This window comes from Epinephelus fuscoguttatus, linkage group LG9 (assembly GCF_011397635.1).
Source record: "Epinephelus fuscoguttatus linkage group LG9, E.fuscoguttatus.final_Chr_v1".
NCBI lineage: Eukaryota > Metazoa > Chordata > Actinopteri > Perciformes > Serranidae > Epinephelus > Epinephelus fuscoguttatus.
The window spans coordinates 32,152,009-32,166,129 of NC_064760.1; the positions used below are offsets into that span (position 1 = coordinate 32,152,009).

General features: G+C 40.0%; 2 protein-coding genes across 2 annotated transcripts; both read left to right on the forward strand.

The window, feature by feature from the left end:
- Positions 1-76: 76 nt before the first annotated feature.
- psmd10 (proteasome 26S subunit, non-ATPase 10) lies at positions 77-3,803 on the forward strand. Its single transcript, XM_049586088.1, has 5 exons — positions 77-311; positions 419-517; positions 927-1,073; positions 2,778-2,944; positions 3,290-3,803. Exons 1-5 carry the CDS (start codon positions 198-200, stop codon positions 3,441-3,443), a joined length of 681 nt encoding a protein of 226 aa, XP_049442045.1. The 5' UTR covers positions 77-197; the 3' UTR covers positions 3,444-3,803.
- Positions 3,804-5,549: 1,746 nt separating this feature from the next.
- LOC125894584 (X-linked inhibitor of apoptosis) lies at positions 5,550-12,657 on the forward strand. The gene is made up of 8 exons (XM_049586086.1): positions 5,550-5,729; positions 7,390-7,681; positions 7,772-8,336; positions 8,462-8,561; positions 8,669-8,747; positions 10,540-10,579; positions 10,754-10,930; positions 11,839-12,657. The coding sequence occupies exons 2-8, from the start codon at positions 7,442-7,444 to the stop codon at positions 12,030-12,032; spliced, it is 1,395 nt and encodes a 464-aa protein (XP_049442043.1). The 5' UTR covers positions 5,550-5,729; positions 7,390-7,441; the 3' UTR covers positions 12,033-12,657.
- The last annotated feature ends 1,464 nt before the right edge of the window (positions 12,658-14,121 follow it).

Below are 14,121 nucleotides of genomic sequence, written 5' to 3' on the forward strand. Positions count from 1 at the left end.
GTCAGGTGATGCCACTGATAGTATTTTATTTTTGAAGAGGAAACACAGCCGGGCGGAAGTGGAGTCCATAATTTCCTGAGTCATTGCTCCCCTGTTTAAAACAGTCTATGGTTCAAACTTGAAACGAATAAACTCCTGAGCACCCCAGCTTCGCTAGCTGCTGTAACATTTGTTTGACATTTACATTATATTTAACAATGGAGGGATCTGTATCAAACGTGGAGGTCTGTAATTTTGCTTACATGGGACAGTTTGAGGAATTAAAACAGTGCATTCTGTCAGATAAAACGCTTGCATGCAAAACGGACCAGGTAAGAAAGCTTGTAATAATGACAGCTTGAAATAATGACACCTTGAAGTAATGACAAATGCTAAGTGAAGGTTTCCACTTTTTCCACCAATGTCTCTGTAATTTCAGGACCGTAGGACCGCCCTGCACTGGGCTTGTTCTGCTGGACACACCAACATTGTGGAGTTTCTGCTTGACCTGGGGGTTGAAGTGAATCTGCAAGATGACGTAGGCCTAATTATTCTGAAACTGAATTTTGTTAAATGTTTTATGCAGTGTTTGAGTCCTCTAAGGTGGTAGAGGGGAGACAGGAGCAGACAGGTGCACCCTACAATATAATGTAGTCCTAATACTGCAGCTACCTCTGCAGCTACCTCTTTCACTCCTTGCACCAAAGAAGATTGCACATACAAAAGCCATTAAAATAAAGGTTTTTATGTAAATGTGGAAAATGTACTGACATTTGATTTGATGTAATAGGACTATTGCAGTGTTATGGGGCTATTGCAGTGTTATAATGATGCCACATGATGGATGGATGGATGGATGGATAGATAGACATCAGTTTGATCTAGCATATGAACAGACAGCAGTTAATTTGTTTTGTGATGACCCCATGTGATGTGTTACTTCGCAGGCTTCATGGACCCCTCTTCACATTGCAGCATCTGCAGGCAGAGAAGCCATAGTACGATCTCTGATATCTAAAGGAGCTCAGCTGAATTCAGTTAATCAAAATGGATGTACCCCTTTGCACTATGCTGCCTCTAAAGACAGATATGAGGTAAGGTTGTCAGGTTGCAGTAAGTCTGGCTGATAGTTTGATGTAGCCTACATGTACATGCCACACAACTGTGCTACATGCTTATAATCTCAAATTTGTCCTTCAAGTAGCTTTATACATATAGTTGGAATTAAATGTTATTAATAATTACATTTAGTAGAGTTATATTTTCAGTATCTAGATCTATTCTTTATAAATATATTGAGTCATTTTTTTTTTTTTAGAATACAATGGATAGTTGATTAAGCGATTATTCAAACAACTGAAATGTAGTTGGAAATTATTTTCACAATCAGTTGATTATTTAAGTCATATTTTAAGAAACATTTTGCAGTTTTAGCTTCTTAAAAATGCAAATTGGAAGCCTTTCCTTGTTTTATCATCATATTTAATTAAATATATGGATTTTGGACAGTCAATCAAACAATCAAGACACTTGATGACATTACTGTGGGCTAAAGGAAACCGTGATGGACTTTTTAACAGTTTTCTGTTGTTGTTGTTGTTGTTATATCAACCATACAATTAATCAAATAAAAAATCAGCAGAGAAATAAATTCCAAAAGTAATTGTTGGTATGGATGGATGGATGGATGGATGGATGGATGGATGATTTTGAATTTATTTATTCATTTTGATTTCGATTTTTGAGAGAGCAACAGCACTATCTCAGAATTGGTTGCATTATTCTGTCATAGCAGTAGTATTATTGGTTCTGAATCTGAACCTGAGGCTACTTTTTTGGGGAAGTCCATTAAAACTCACAGGGGTTCTCCCTACCATTTACTCTGTAATCCCACATTAGTCAGAAGTTTTTAATTAAGACATTTCCCCAACCATGCATTAGCAAACTGTGGACCAGCTTATCACCACACTGAAGTGAGCATGTCATTACTTTCTTGTACTGAGGTAAAAGGAGTTAAAATGTGTGTATTTGATATCATCAATTGTTAAGGAAGTATGTGTGTAGGCACACATTAAGAAAGTGAAGAAGTTTATCTTTACAGTTTTATTCCAGAGAACAATTTAATCTGCGACATATGGTTTAATAATTTTGGACTAACATTAATATTATCTTGTCCAAATGCCAACCAGTTTAGTCTTGTATTTGTTTTGCTGTTCAGCTGCATGTGTATTTCATACTTACAGGCAGAGGGCAGAGTTTCTGCAGATAAATGCACTGCCACAGACTTCCAGTGGCTTTGTATAAGTCTATACATTTTTTGTTGTTGCTGTTTTAAGGAAAATTCTACATGGTACACATTTTAAATAATTTTCTCTTTGTGAAGTTTAATGGGCACATTGACTGGTGTTTGTCAGGGTGTGTATTGAAACATTTCCCACTAGTACACAACCGTACAGTACATATATTTCTTGTACACTAACTACACAGTATATATACTATATTGTTACAGTTGTTAGTATTTAGTATAGGATTGGATTGGAAAACAGAAAATTGCTGTACATACTTCACCACTGCAGAGGGTGAGAACATACGTACATATAAGGACATCTAAATTAGAAATGCATTTACTGGAAAAAAAATACATCATTTCCACGGACTTTCACTCATGAACCGTGGCATGCCACACCGGAACCAACAGGACAGGATCTGAAAGCGTGAATGTCTCGTGAATGGGAAGTTGGTGAGAAGTTGGTTTCGCTCCAGTGACTTGTGAGTAACATGGCTTTCCCTCTTTATAGATTGCCCTGCTGTTGTTGGAAAACGGAGCAGACCCCAATGTCACTGATAAGTATCAGTCCACTCCCCTGCACAGAGCGTCTTCCAAGGGAAACTACCGGCTCATCCAGCTGCTTCTCAAACAGAGTGCCTCAACCAACATCCAGGACTCACAGGGCAACACAGCACTGTATGTGTGAATAAGTATTTGTCTTATACACCATTGTGGCTGCTGGTACAAACATACATGTGCAGCTGAATAGTGTAGGCTGAAATGAATAAACACAAACCCTTAAAATTTGATTCACCCAAATTTAAAACATGTTTTCTTACTTCCTTTAGTAATATTCAGTTATCCAGGTGGGTTTGGTTTATTCGTTTTAAATTTGAGATATCAGTCTTGGAGATTTGTACGTCTGCCCTAATGTAATGGAGGTAAATGGGTTTTAATTTGTGGTGCTTTAAACACCAAAAAAATTAAAAAGCAAAAGGCATTTTTACACTGACAATTCCTCATGCATTTTTTTGTTACCAGCCACCTGGCGTGCGATGAGGAGCGAGTGGAAGCAGCCAAAATGCTGGTGGAACATGGGGCCAGCATCTACATTGAGAACAAGGAGGAGAAGACCCCCCTCCAGCTAGCCAAGGGCGGTCTGGGCAATCTACTTCGTAGGATTGTGGAGGGATGATTTATTTATGGACCTACAGGTCATGCTCCAGCTCGAATCCCCACCATTGCAAGTTACATAATGAGAATTCTCATCCCAGTCAGTCCTCCCCGAGCGGCCTGGTGTGACACTTTCAGATGTGTAACAGGTGGAAGATGAGATGGTGTCATGGAGAAAAGTTGGACTGCATTGTATCGTTGTCAGCTCCTCACATGGGGCAGTGAACCTGCTCGGACCTTAGATGTCTGATCAAAAACACTCGTACAATAAGTGCAGTCTATCCAACACTGCCGCCTATTTTCTTATGAGCTTTTTCTTTTTAAGTTTGAATCGTTGCAAAATTGACCAAATAAAAAGTGTTCAGCCTGATAAGAAAGTCGATTTAGGGTGTATCATTTTACATGTAAGCATTGGATCCAGGAAATGTTAATAATTTCTGGCCATGTCCTGCGGGATATATCTGGCTCTTTAGCTGTTAATGCTCCACTATGTTTACCAGCCAGTCACTAACTTTGTCTGTCTGCTGTCTGGTGCTAAGCAGGTTGTGTACAGCAGTTTTTTGGAGCTCATTTGCTGAGAGCCTTGTGTGGCTGAAAACGGTGGGGGAATGACCCAAAAACCATCTTGGGCCAGCTCAGTGGATTTCAATCTTGCTATTAAGCTCTGTAAAACCAAGAGGACCAAGAGTGACTCCTTTACACTGTTTTCATGTTGCCATTTGAAATAATGTTATTGTTTAAAAAAAAAAATGCTTTCGCAGTTTTAAGCTTAAGTAATCTGTGTCTCATAGACCGTGACCTTTGATTTAATGGTTAACAAGGTCAATCCTGTTTCAAAACACTTAAAATCTTCGATGAAGTCATTTCTTATCAACTAGCCTATATGTAAACATCCACATCATCTCATCCACACTGACCTTTTCTCATGTATAACTCGTGTATTTCTGCTGAATTATATTACATACTAATGGCTCAAATTATTACTCCGGCTTTAGTTCTAGTTCTAGTTATGCAACACCACTCAGGCATTAACATCAAGAATGCTAAGTAAGCAGGAGTTTCAGTGTTTTAGTGTTTAGGTGGAAGTGATTCTAGCCAATTTATGTTGGGTAATTTAATTACTGCATATGCATATCTCATTAGCTTTATAGTTTTTTTTGTCTTCAAGCTGTCATATGGAGGCACATTGATTAAAAGGTATGTTTCTCCTGGAAGCTAAATATAGTGGAGTAGAAACTATAAAGTAGTTCACAGAGTACTGAGAAGAAACAAAATGGTGGCTACTGCTACTCAAGCATGCATCTCTCTGATCTGAGCAACTGTACGTAAGTTTTTTGGGGGTTTTTGCATTCTGGGAATAAAGATGAGCAAAACTCTGCCACATAAGCACCACATCCGCTATTCTGCGACAGTGTGTTAATGATAAATTGTAAAGTAAAAAGAGGGACTTTCTCATAAACTGTTTAACCTTTAAATTCGGGGTTTCGTTGGGAATCCCCCACTGAACGGTTTTTACCCCACGAAACCCCTAACTCCCCTGACGTCACAATAGTGGTCAGCTGGGATGCGCACGAGCGAGAGCGCATTGATCGGCCCCCGTCGTTTTCACTTCCTGGTAGTCTGGGGCCGTTAGTGGCCGTTTTGGTAAGGAAACGGAACCAGGGCGAGTGAGACAGGATCCGGAATTTATTTCGTGTCGAATTACTATATCTCTTTGCTTCTGTCTCCAAAATAACCAAAAACAAGAAAGCTTTTAAGACCTCTCAAATAATTGGTAAAATCCTATGTATTGAATGATCTAAATGTGTGACATGTAACAAAACTGATGAGGCTGTTCGGCATATGGTATAGTTTTTCCCTCGTACACTTTATTCTTGGTACATGTTTTCTTTTCCTTCTTATGTTCTTAGCATATCAGTTACTTTCTGTTCCTTTTGGTCCATTTTATGTTCCTTTTGGTTATGTCATTTTACATGTTATTAATGTCTTTTTGAAGGATGTTACAGAATAGCAACATGTTAATCAACAATGCCTTGTTATGAATATACATCCAATGTTCTGCAATACGTTGTTATAATTGCATTTAATGTAATGCAATCTTAAGTCTATTAATAAAGGATTTAAAAAAAAAAAAAAAAAAAACCCACCAGGCTCTTCGCTTGAAGAGCCTGGTGACGCGAGGCTACTTCCTGGAAGCGAGGTCACGTCAAATAAATAGTTCCCTTTAATCATTGCAATCTCCCTGAGGCGGACTTCACACCACAGACTGACTGAAATTAAGTAACCGAAGAGCCGACCGCATTAAAAGGTAATTATTGAGGTTTTGCAATGATAGTTTATCAAGTAACTTTTTGACCTAACGTTATGTACAGCAGCCAAGCTAACGTAGCTAGCTAACGTTTGTAGCGATAGGTTAGATTAACGTTACATCTTCGCAGTCCCGTTTACTAATTTAACAAAACAACTCGAAGGCATGGGTCAAAGTCCAAACCGACTGCTTGTATAACTGTATGATTAAAGTACTTTAAGCTCGTTTTAAAGCTTCATTTGTCAGACTGCTGGGCTAACGTTAGTGCAGTGCGTGTAGCTAGTTAGCTGGGTGGCAGCTGTCAGATGCAAGCAGCAGTTTGCTTTATTCGGTGTTTACATACCAGGCACTATGGGGCTGTTGTGTCGCTATTGTTGAAAGTAAAGCTGCCAGACATTTCTGGAGTTTGCGGGGCCAGTCGTTACAGTCCAACCACCTATTTAAATGAAGATAGCAACGCTACGTGTTATAGCGATGTTATGACTTGCTATCACATGGGTAAACACCTCTGACGCCATGATTTTCCAACTTTGTGCGAAACAGTTTTGACCGAGCTCAGATACTCAGAAATACCCCAGATGTTGCCTTATGTGTTTGCACATGAAACACAAAGTTATAATTTGAGTTTGCTGTTTATCTGGTGATTGTTTTCTAAAGATTGTCGACGGGTAATGTAGTTCAAAGATCAGGAGCTGCTCCCTTCCATAAAGCAAGTATATACTATGCCAAAGGTAGTAGTAGAGCAATACTTGCTTAATCAATAATGTAACTGATCCATTGTGGTTACATAGTAAATTTAGCTGAAGCATTCAGTCGTGACATTGCTTTCTGACGTGGGATTAAAGTGTTGAGATATATGAGTTTAATGAAGTTGTTTTTTTAAGATAGGTGTCACCTGTTCTGGGCTTGAATCTGCGTATGATACACCTTCAGTACAGCACACAATTATGAGTGCCACACATGCACCCTCCAAGGAAGTGCAGCACAATGCCAAAAAACCCTCAAGTTTCACCCTCTGGGAAAATATGCACAGGTGGGGGTGTGGTCTGCCTCCCACGATGTGTTGCAACATCATTGAACTTGTTCATAGCACACACTGTGCACCTTTGCTCACTAAAATCCTGCGCCACACCTCTGCAATGCTGATCCTTTACGTTCAATGTCTTACATGTTTTAATAGCCCCGTTTGATTATTACTTTATGCTTGGCTGGAGGAGTGTTGTTGTCCTTTTAGCCTAGTGTGTATTGTCAGGCTGCAGGGGGATACACCCTTCGCAGTACAGTGTGTTGCAGTGCACTGAGCCGTTGTCACTGGTGCCCATCCCTCACATGGAATATTCAGTACCTCCATGTGATTTGTCTGGCTGCTTCTCTTAAAGGCACAGTCACCCTCGAAGAGTCTAAAAGTGCTGATCTGCTCTTTGGTGTGAGACACAGAAAACCACTCAACCATTGAATTGTCTGACTTTTGCGTAGTTTTCAACCCTGTGAGGTAAAGTGTAATGCAAGGCTGTTAGCTACTTTGTTTACTTCTTCCTGTGTTGAATGCTCAGAGTAGCAAGAAGTGATTTCGCTGATATTATTTGACCCTGTGTAGACATTTACGTAACTTCAAAATGTTAAGACCTGCAGCATTTTTTCTGCTCCTCTTTATCTGCAGACATTCTGTACATCAAGTTTGTCCGCTCAGCAGCTTCCTGCCCAGTTCTATCATGTGTGATCCCGGACAAGACAGCGATTTGGAGACTGATCACATGGCGGATTTTTCCCTGATGAACAGTCGCCTGGACTCATTCCGTGGCTCCAACCTGGCCCAACAGATATCAGCAGAAAGACTAGCCCGAGCCGGCTTCTACTTCACTGGCCAGGCCGATCGTGTCCGCTGTTTCAGCTGCCGCAAGACTGTGGAAAACTGGTGCAGGGGAGACACACCTGTAGAGAGGCATAAGGAGGTAGTTAGAGTAGTAATGAAAAACAAACATGATCAACTTTTTTTCATCTATATCTAAATAGCTAAATCACACTTTACTCCATTATTACAGGTTTCACCATCATGCAGGTTTCTCAGCTGCACCCACCGCACCAATTTTAATCCAAGCTGTGACACCAGACTGACTAACGGCTCCACCTACAATGAAGATGCAGAAGACATGGAATATCGTTTGAGAACAGGAGAGGTGGTCGATGAGTCCACCTACCCAATGGCCCCTCACATGAGGAGTGAGGAGGCTCGGCTTCAGACCTTCTCTTCTTGGCCCTCTACTGCTCCTGTGAGTCCCCGAGATCTGGCCCAAGCTGGCCTCTACTACTTAGGAGAGAGCGACCGCGTGCAGTGTTTCTGCTGTGGTGGCATGCTGGGTGGCTGGGAAGCAGGAGACACCGCCTGGGGAGAACACACCAAGCATTTTCCCTACTGCTTCTTCATCCTCGGGCATGATGTAGGCAACATCCCATTCCAGGGGGGTACGGAGGAGGAGAGCGGCAGCAGACAACATGCAAACACTCGTGGCTCTATGGGGAGTCTTGATGAGAGGCTTGGTAGCTTTGCAGGTGTCCAGCACCCCATTGACCCTGAGAGGCTTGCCAGAGCTGGCTTCTACAGTGAAGGTAGAGCACAAATGCCGGACCAAGGGGGGCATAATTTTGGGACTCAATAAACATTGAGAAGCTGTAATTCATTGACTGCTCAGGCATTTTATTAAAACCAGTTTAAATTGTGTGTGCCCTTGCAGGGACGGGAGATAGGGTTGTGTGTTTCCGCTGTGGTGGAGGTTTGAAAGGCTGGCAGCCTGATGAAGACCCTTGGGAAGAACATGCCAAACACTACCCTGGGTAAGAGCAACCATGCACAGTATATCCATACTTATATACACAGTTTTTGATTTTGTTTTTGCTGTGGCATATGATTTTGTTTCATTACAGTTATTTTTGTTTTTCAGATGCAGCTTCTTGTTAGCAGAAAAAGGACAGGAATTTATCAACAGCATCCAGCTACAAGACCCACGGCGAAATGGAGCTGTAAACATTCCTTGCTTTTACATTCACGTAGAGGGATAGTATTGATTTTTTTTTTTTTTTTTTTTTAAGTGGGGCTATATGAGGTACTTATCCATGGCCAGTGTATTACCAACAGTAGACAGTGGTCAGTGTGCTCACTGTTTGGAGAAGCAGACAGGAGTAGCGTCACGGAAGCCATAGCGATGTACAAAACATATTTTAGCCACCTAAAAAAACAATATCAGTTTAAGTGTACGCTATATCTCTAATATTTTCACCACTTTACCTTGATGTCAGACAGCCCTCTCTGATGGGAAACTGAAGCCGTTATATCCATCAATGCTCTCCTCAAGTACCCAGGCTCCATTGATGAAAACAGTGATTTTACCTCACAGAACATGGGAGTCGCTAGTCTACCACTGTCTCTGTGACTTTGGTGAATCCAAATTAACCCTTTAAAACAACAAAGTCACACAGTAACACAAACTAACCGATCGGGGCAGCAGTAGACTTGTAGCTCCTGTGTTCAGTGAGGTAAAATTAATGTTTTTGTCAAAGGACTCTGGTGGCTATGAAGAGAGCATGGATGGATATAACTGCTTCATTTCCCCATCAGCAAGGATTGTTTAACAGCAAGATCAGTTTACACTTAAACTGTTATTGATTTTTTTTTTTTAGGTGGCTAAAATATATTTTGATGCTGCCCCCATCCACAGCAGTATATTGCTGTACCTTCTGTGGCGCTACTCCTGCCTGCTTCTCCATACTGGAGGCTTGCCAACTGCCACCTCCTGTTGGTAATATATTGATGGATCAGAACCTCATACAAGCCAACTTCAAAAAGTCCAGACATCACTTTGAGTAATCAGCTTTTGTTGACTTTGTCTGATTTTGTAACGTCTGATTCCTGGCCAACGATGAGCTTAACCTGGTTTCTAACCTTGTGTTCTCCAGTGGCACATGTGCACGATAAAGTCCCAGGACAGCTAAAGCATTGCTGTGACAGCATTGTGTCAGAATAAAAGGAAATATTACTTATAGTACTTATAGTGGTGTGACCTTCTTTCTGAAATATTAAAATGCAAAATATGGCTAAAACTGAACTAAATATTTTCCAGCCATTTAAAGGTGACAGTTCTGTCCTTTAACAAAGTTCACATGCCTTTACTTTTAAAGTATTACTGGAAAGTGTTTTCAGTCCAAAATCCACAACCCTGGTTCTGTATTAAAACGACTTCAGTGAGACTTCATCAAACCGAATTGCACAAATCAAGTTCAGTAGATACCTTCCGAAATTATAGTTTTTTTTAGTACCACATTCCATCTATGTGTTACTGTCCCTCTGCCGTGGCTCAGCAAGCAGTGTCCTTTGCTAGAGGAGGGAATTTTGTCTTGAAAAAGTTTGTGGCTTCTGTTGAACTTTTTAATACATTTTTACACATAACAAGGACTGATGCCGTTCCAAAACAATGGACAGGAGGAACAGTTGCAGCAACCAATAACTCCATACACATATGAGCATTTATTCCTGTTTGAAGACACAGCTGAAAGATGTCAAGCTATCAGCAAACTGCAGAAATGCAGACGGTCCTGTGGCACAAATGGGAAATTTGTTTGTGGGTGGACAAATTGAAAAAGAATACATGCTTACGATATTTAAATAGTAGTACTTAGTACTGTAATGTTTGTCGTTTTCTGGACAGATACACATCCTTGGGCTATGTGGGGAAAAGTAGTAATCAAAGATGTTGTTGCCTGGCTTTTGTGTCACTTGTATTCTGAAAATAACAATGACCATGTCTTTTTTTTCCAGGCTTCAAGTCATCAGAATGGATTTTCAGGACATGGGAATGGTAAGCATCAGCATTTTTTAATTTCGCTCCACTTTTAAAGGATTTAAGAGTAACTCATAACATCTCCTGTGCTCACAAATGACGCATAAAAACAGTATACTGGTAACTGTTTAGAGTAACGTGCCTCAATATAACAAATAGTTTTGTACACTGATGTTTCCTCTCTGTCTTCAGAGGTGCTGCAGTCCGCCATGGCTCAGAAGGCCATAGAGATGGGTTTAGAGCCCAGTGCTGTGGAAAGGACCATCTTGGAGAAAATGAGTAGGACGGGCTCAGGCTACTCTAACCTGGAAGCACTTATCGAGGATTGTCTTAACAACACACCAGACAGTGATGCTGCCAAGACACAAGGTAATGTACCCTCTTGTGTGCTGAACAAGGTTCATAAAATAAACATACAGTTGTTTACTACATAAAACAAAGCCTGAGCAGCAGTGATTTAAAGGGACAGGTCACAAAATCAAAAATACATCTTTTTCCTCTTACGTGTAGTGCTATTTATCAATCTAGATTGTTTTGGTGTGAGATATTGGCTGTAGAAATGTCTGCCTTCTCTCCAATATAATGGCACTAGATGGCACTCAGCTTGTGGTGCTCAAAGTGCCAAAAAACTACATTTGAAAATACTTAACAGCAATGTGTCTTTCCAGAAATCATGACCCAGTTACTCAAGATAATCCACAGACCATGTTGTGAACAGTTTTGTGTAGAAACCATTTTCTTACTACCAAACTATATCCACCAACCATATCACCACAAAGAAAGAAGCGTACATCTACTGCTAGTTCACCCAGCACCATTGAGCTAGCTAATGCTATAATTTAGCTGATGAGGACGCCATTAATGTTTACATCTTGTGCTGTCATGAGCCTCTTGTGCATAAGTAGATGCACTTTTCCATCTGCATGGTGATACAGTTGGCGAGTAGTTGAGTAGACAGAAAGTAGTTCCTACATGAAACGACTCACAACAAGGTCAGTGGATTATCTTGAGTAACACGGTCATGGAAAGAGGCATTGCTGTTGAGTTTTAGATGTACTCAGATGTACCTTTTTGGCACTCGGAACACCACAAGCCGAATGCCACCATCTCGATGGCCGATTTCACCAACACACAGCAACTCACGAAAACAATCTAGACTGATTTAAAAAGCACCACAAGAAAGAGGACAAATGTGTATTGTTGATTTTAGGCTGAAATGTCCCTTTTTAAATATGAGCAAACACACTTTAATGTTTTTGCCCCCCTCTGTCTTCCAGATGAGGACCCACTGGAGAAACTACGGAAGCTGCAGAGGGAGAAACAGTGCAAAATATGTATGGACAGAGATATCTGTATGGTCTTTATTCCATGTGGACATCTGGTCACTTGTAACGAGTGTTCAGAGTCACTCATCAAGTGTCCGATCTGCTGTGGAGCCATTTCACAGAAGATCAAGACATATATCGCCTGAGGGAATCACAGATTCTTGCCAAATGTCAATGCTGCTTTCTCACTATCTTTATTGTATTTTAATATTAAATGTAGATAGCTTGTGATATATTTAAGGACCATGTTGTTTGTATAAGAATCACAGAATGAGGAAATGTCATCAGAAAATAACATTTTCACAATCACTTAGATGGAAAACAGCTGTTAATATTGAGATGGTACTATATTATTAATAGCTGATGTTGATTTCACAGGCATTTAATCAGTACTGACACTTGTAAATACACACTAAAGGATAATTACAATTTTGCAACACTTTTTCTTGCCAGAGGTGCCTTTCTTTAGTTTCATGTACATGTCTTGTTTTGTTGTGTTATTTTGGACATTTCTGACAGGGAAGCAAAACACGTCACGGGATATGATATCAGATGTCGGTTTCATACACTTAAGTGTCCCACTCATCTCATCTATTTTGTCTGGCGTACTTTTGTCAGTGTGAGCTGCTCTGTATGATATGTATAAAGATAAATCAGTAAATCTTTTAAAACTTTATAACTGACAAAACTGTCTAACTTAGGGCCTGCAAGTGTGGTGTGAAATTATTTTACCATTCCATCATGCAAGAAGAGTTAATAAATTTGAATGTTTGGGCTTGAAATTTGTTTTTCTTTAATCAGTATAAGACTTTGCATTGTTGAACTACAACTGGTATGATTTACAGTTAAGACAACACCAACCCCATCTTGTCACCCACTTAGAAAAGGTTAGTTTTAGGCTATAATATCAGAAAATCAGTATCTCAAATTTTCCTTTGGAGTTATTCCACTTTTACACACTGGATAAATTTGAATGAGCTAGCAGCACTCTTTGTCAGTTAAGGTTTGATGTTACTTTTGCAAAGGGATCCTGTAGATATTAATCTTTCAAATGAAAAATGAACAGCATTTAAGTTTAGTATTTACAAGAATATTAGGTCATGGAGGCAAGATACAGGCAATATTTGAAATGAATTCTCTGCATATTCCACTCTAAATAGATAGATAGGGTGTAAGGAGGCCAAATCAAAATATTTAAGGGACTGATCATTATTTATGAGGGGGAAAGGGTGGTGCAATTTTTTTTAGGCTGTGGGAGGAACTTATGTATTTTATTTTCGATTAGAGGAGAGGCATACAACTTTAAATGGCTGTATTTTGTAATTATTTTACCATGGATTTTTAAAGAAAATGTGGAATGTTTTCCTTTAAAATGGCCATAATTACACCATCTATCATAGCCAGAACCTGGTTTGAATCTTGCTGGGGTTGATGTCAGCAAAGGCATGTGGTCGCGAGAGGTTCCCACTGCCTAATCAAACGGGATCAGATTAATCTGAGTCAAGTCCTCAACCAGGGCGCGTCTGAAGGCCATTGTAGATGGGAGGTTCCAGACGTAAAAGCGGATTCAACCTATAAAAACAGAAATTATTGTTGGATTTTCAAATTTCCAACTGTCCTTGAACAAAATAATAGGATGAATATGTCAGTCAGGGAAATGAACATTATCAAATCACTGTGTTATTCAATTAAAATCACTTTATTCTACATTTAAATTTTGCCAAAAAACAAACAAACAAAACAAAACAAAACTGCATGAATTAACCATCATGCATGACATAAGTGAAAAACAAAGCTTTTTCCCAACTCCTGTACTTTGTCTTCAACTTTTTTAAATCCCCAAACATCAAACAGTATGTTTTAAAAAATCTAACAACTCATTTATGCTGGAGGGAGGGTCATGCAATTTCCCTCAGTCAGTGAAGGAGGCTCCAGTCAAAACATTTGCAGCTTCGGAAGTCACACCCCAGACATACCCTTCCTCTGATAACTAAAGAACAGTCCCTAAAGATTAATTGAACTCCCTGTGTCACAGCCGGGGTTCAGATAAGCTCATTTTTGCGACAGGTTATATCTCAAATATTGCAAGGAAGCTGAACTGTGGTGGTCATGTGCGTAAATGCTGGAGGGAAGCTGAACTGTGGTGGTCAGGAGCGCTGTATAGAGATTATACTTTCTTCTCCCCTTATTCAAACGGAATAGGAGTAAGATACATTTAAGTCACTATTTTACCGA

Coding starts and splice junctions, on each gene's coding strand:
- LOC125894584 (XM_049586086.1), top strand. CDS start 7,442: ATGTGTGATCCCGGACAAGACAGCGATTTGGAGACTGATCACATGGCG. Junction 8,748..10,539: donor ACCCACGGCGAAATGGAGCT/GTAAACATTCCT, acceptor TTTTTTTTCCAG/GCTTCAAGTCATCAGAATGG. Junction 10,931..11,838: donor TGATGCTGCCAAGACACAAG/GTAATGTACCCT, acceptor TCTGTCTTCCAG/ATGAGGACCCACTGGAGAAA.
- psmd10 (XM_049586088.1), top strand. CDS start 198: ATGGAGGGATCTGTATCAAACGTGGAGGTCTGTAATTTTGCTTACATG. Junction 1,074..2,777: donor CCTCTAAAGACAGATATGAG/GTAAGGTTGTCA, acceptor CCCTCTTTATAG/ATTGCCCTGCTGTTGTTGGA. Junction 2,945..3,289: donor TCACAGGGCAACACAGCACT/GTATGTGTGAAT, acceptor TTTTGTTACCAG/CCACCTGGCGTGCGATGAGG.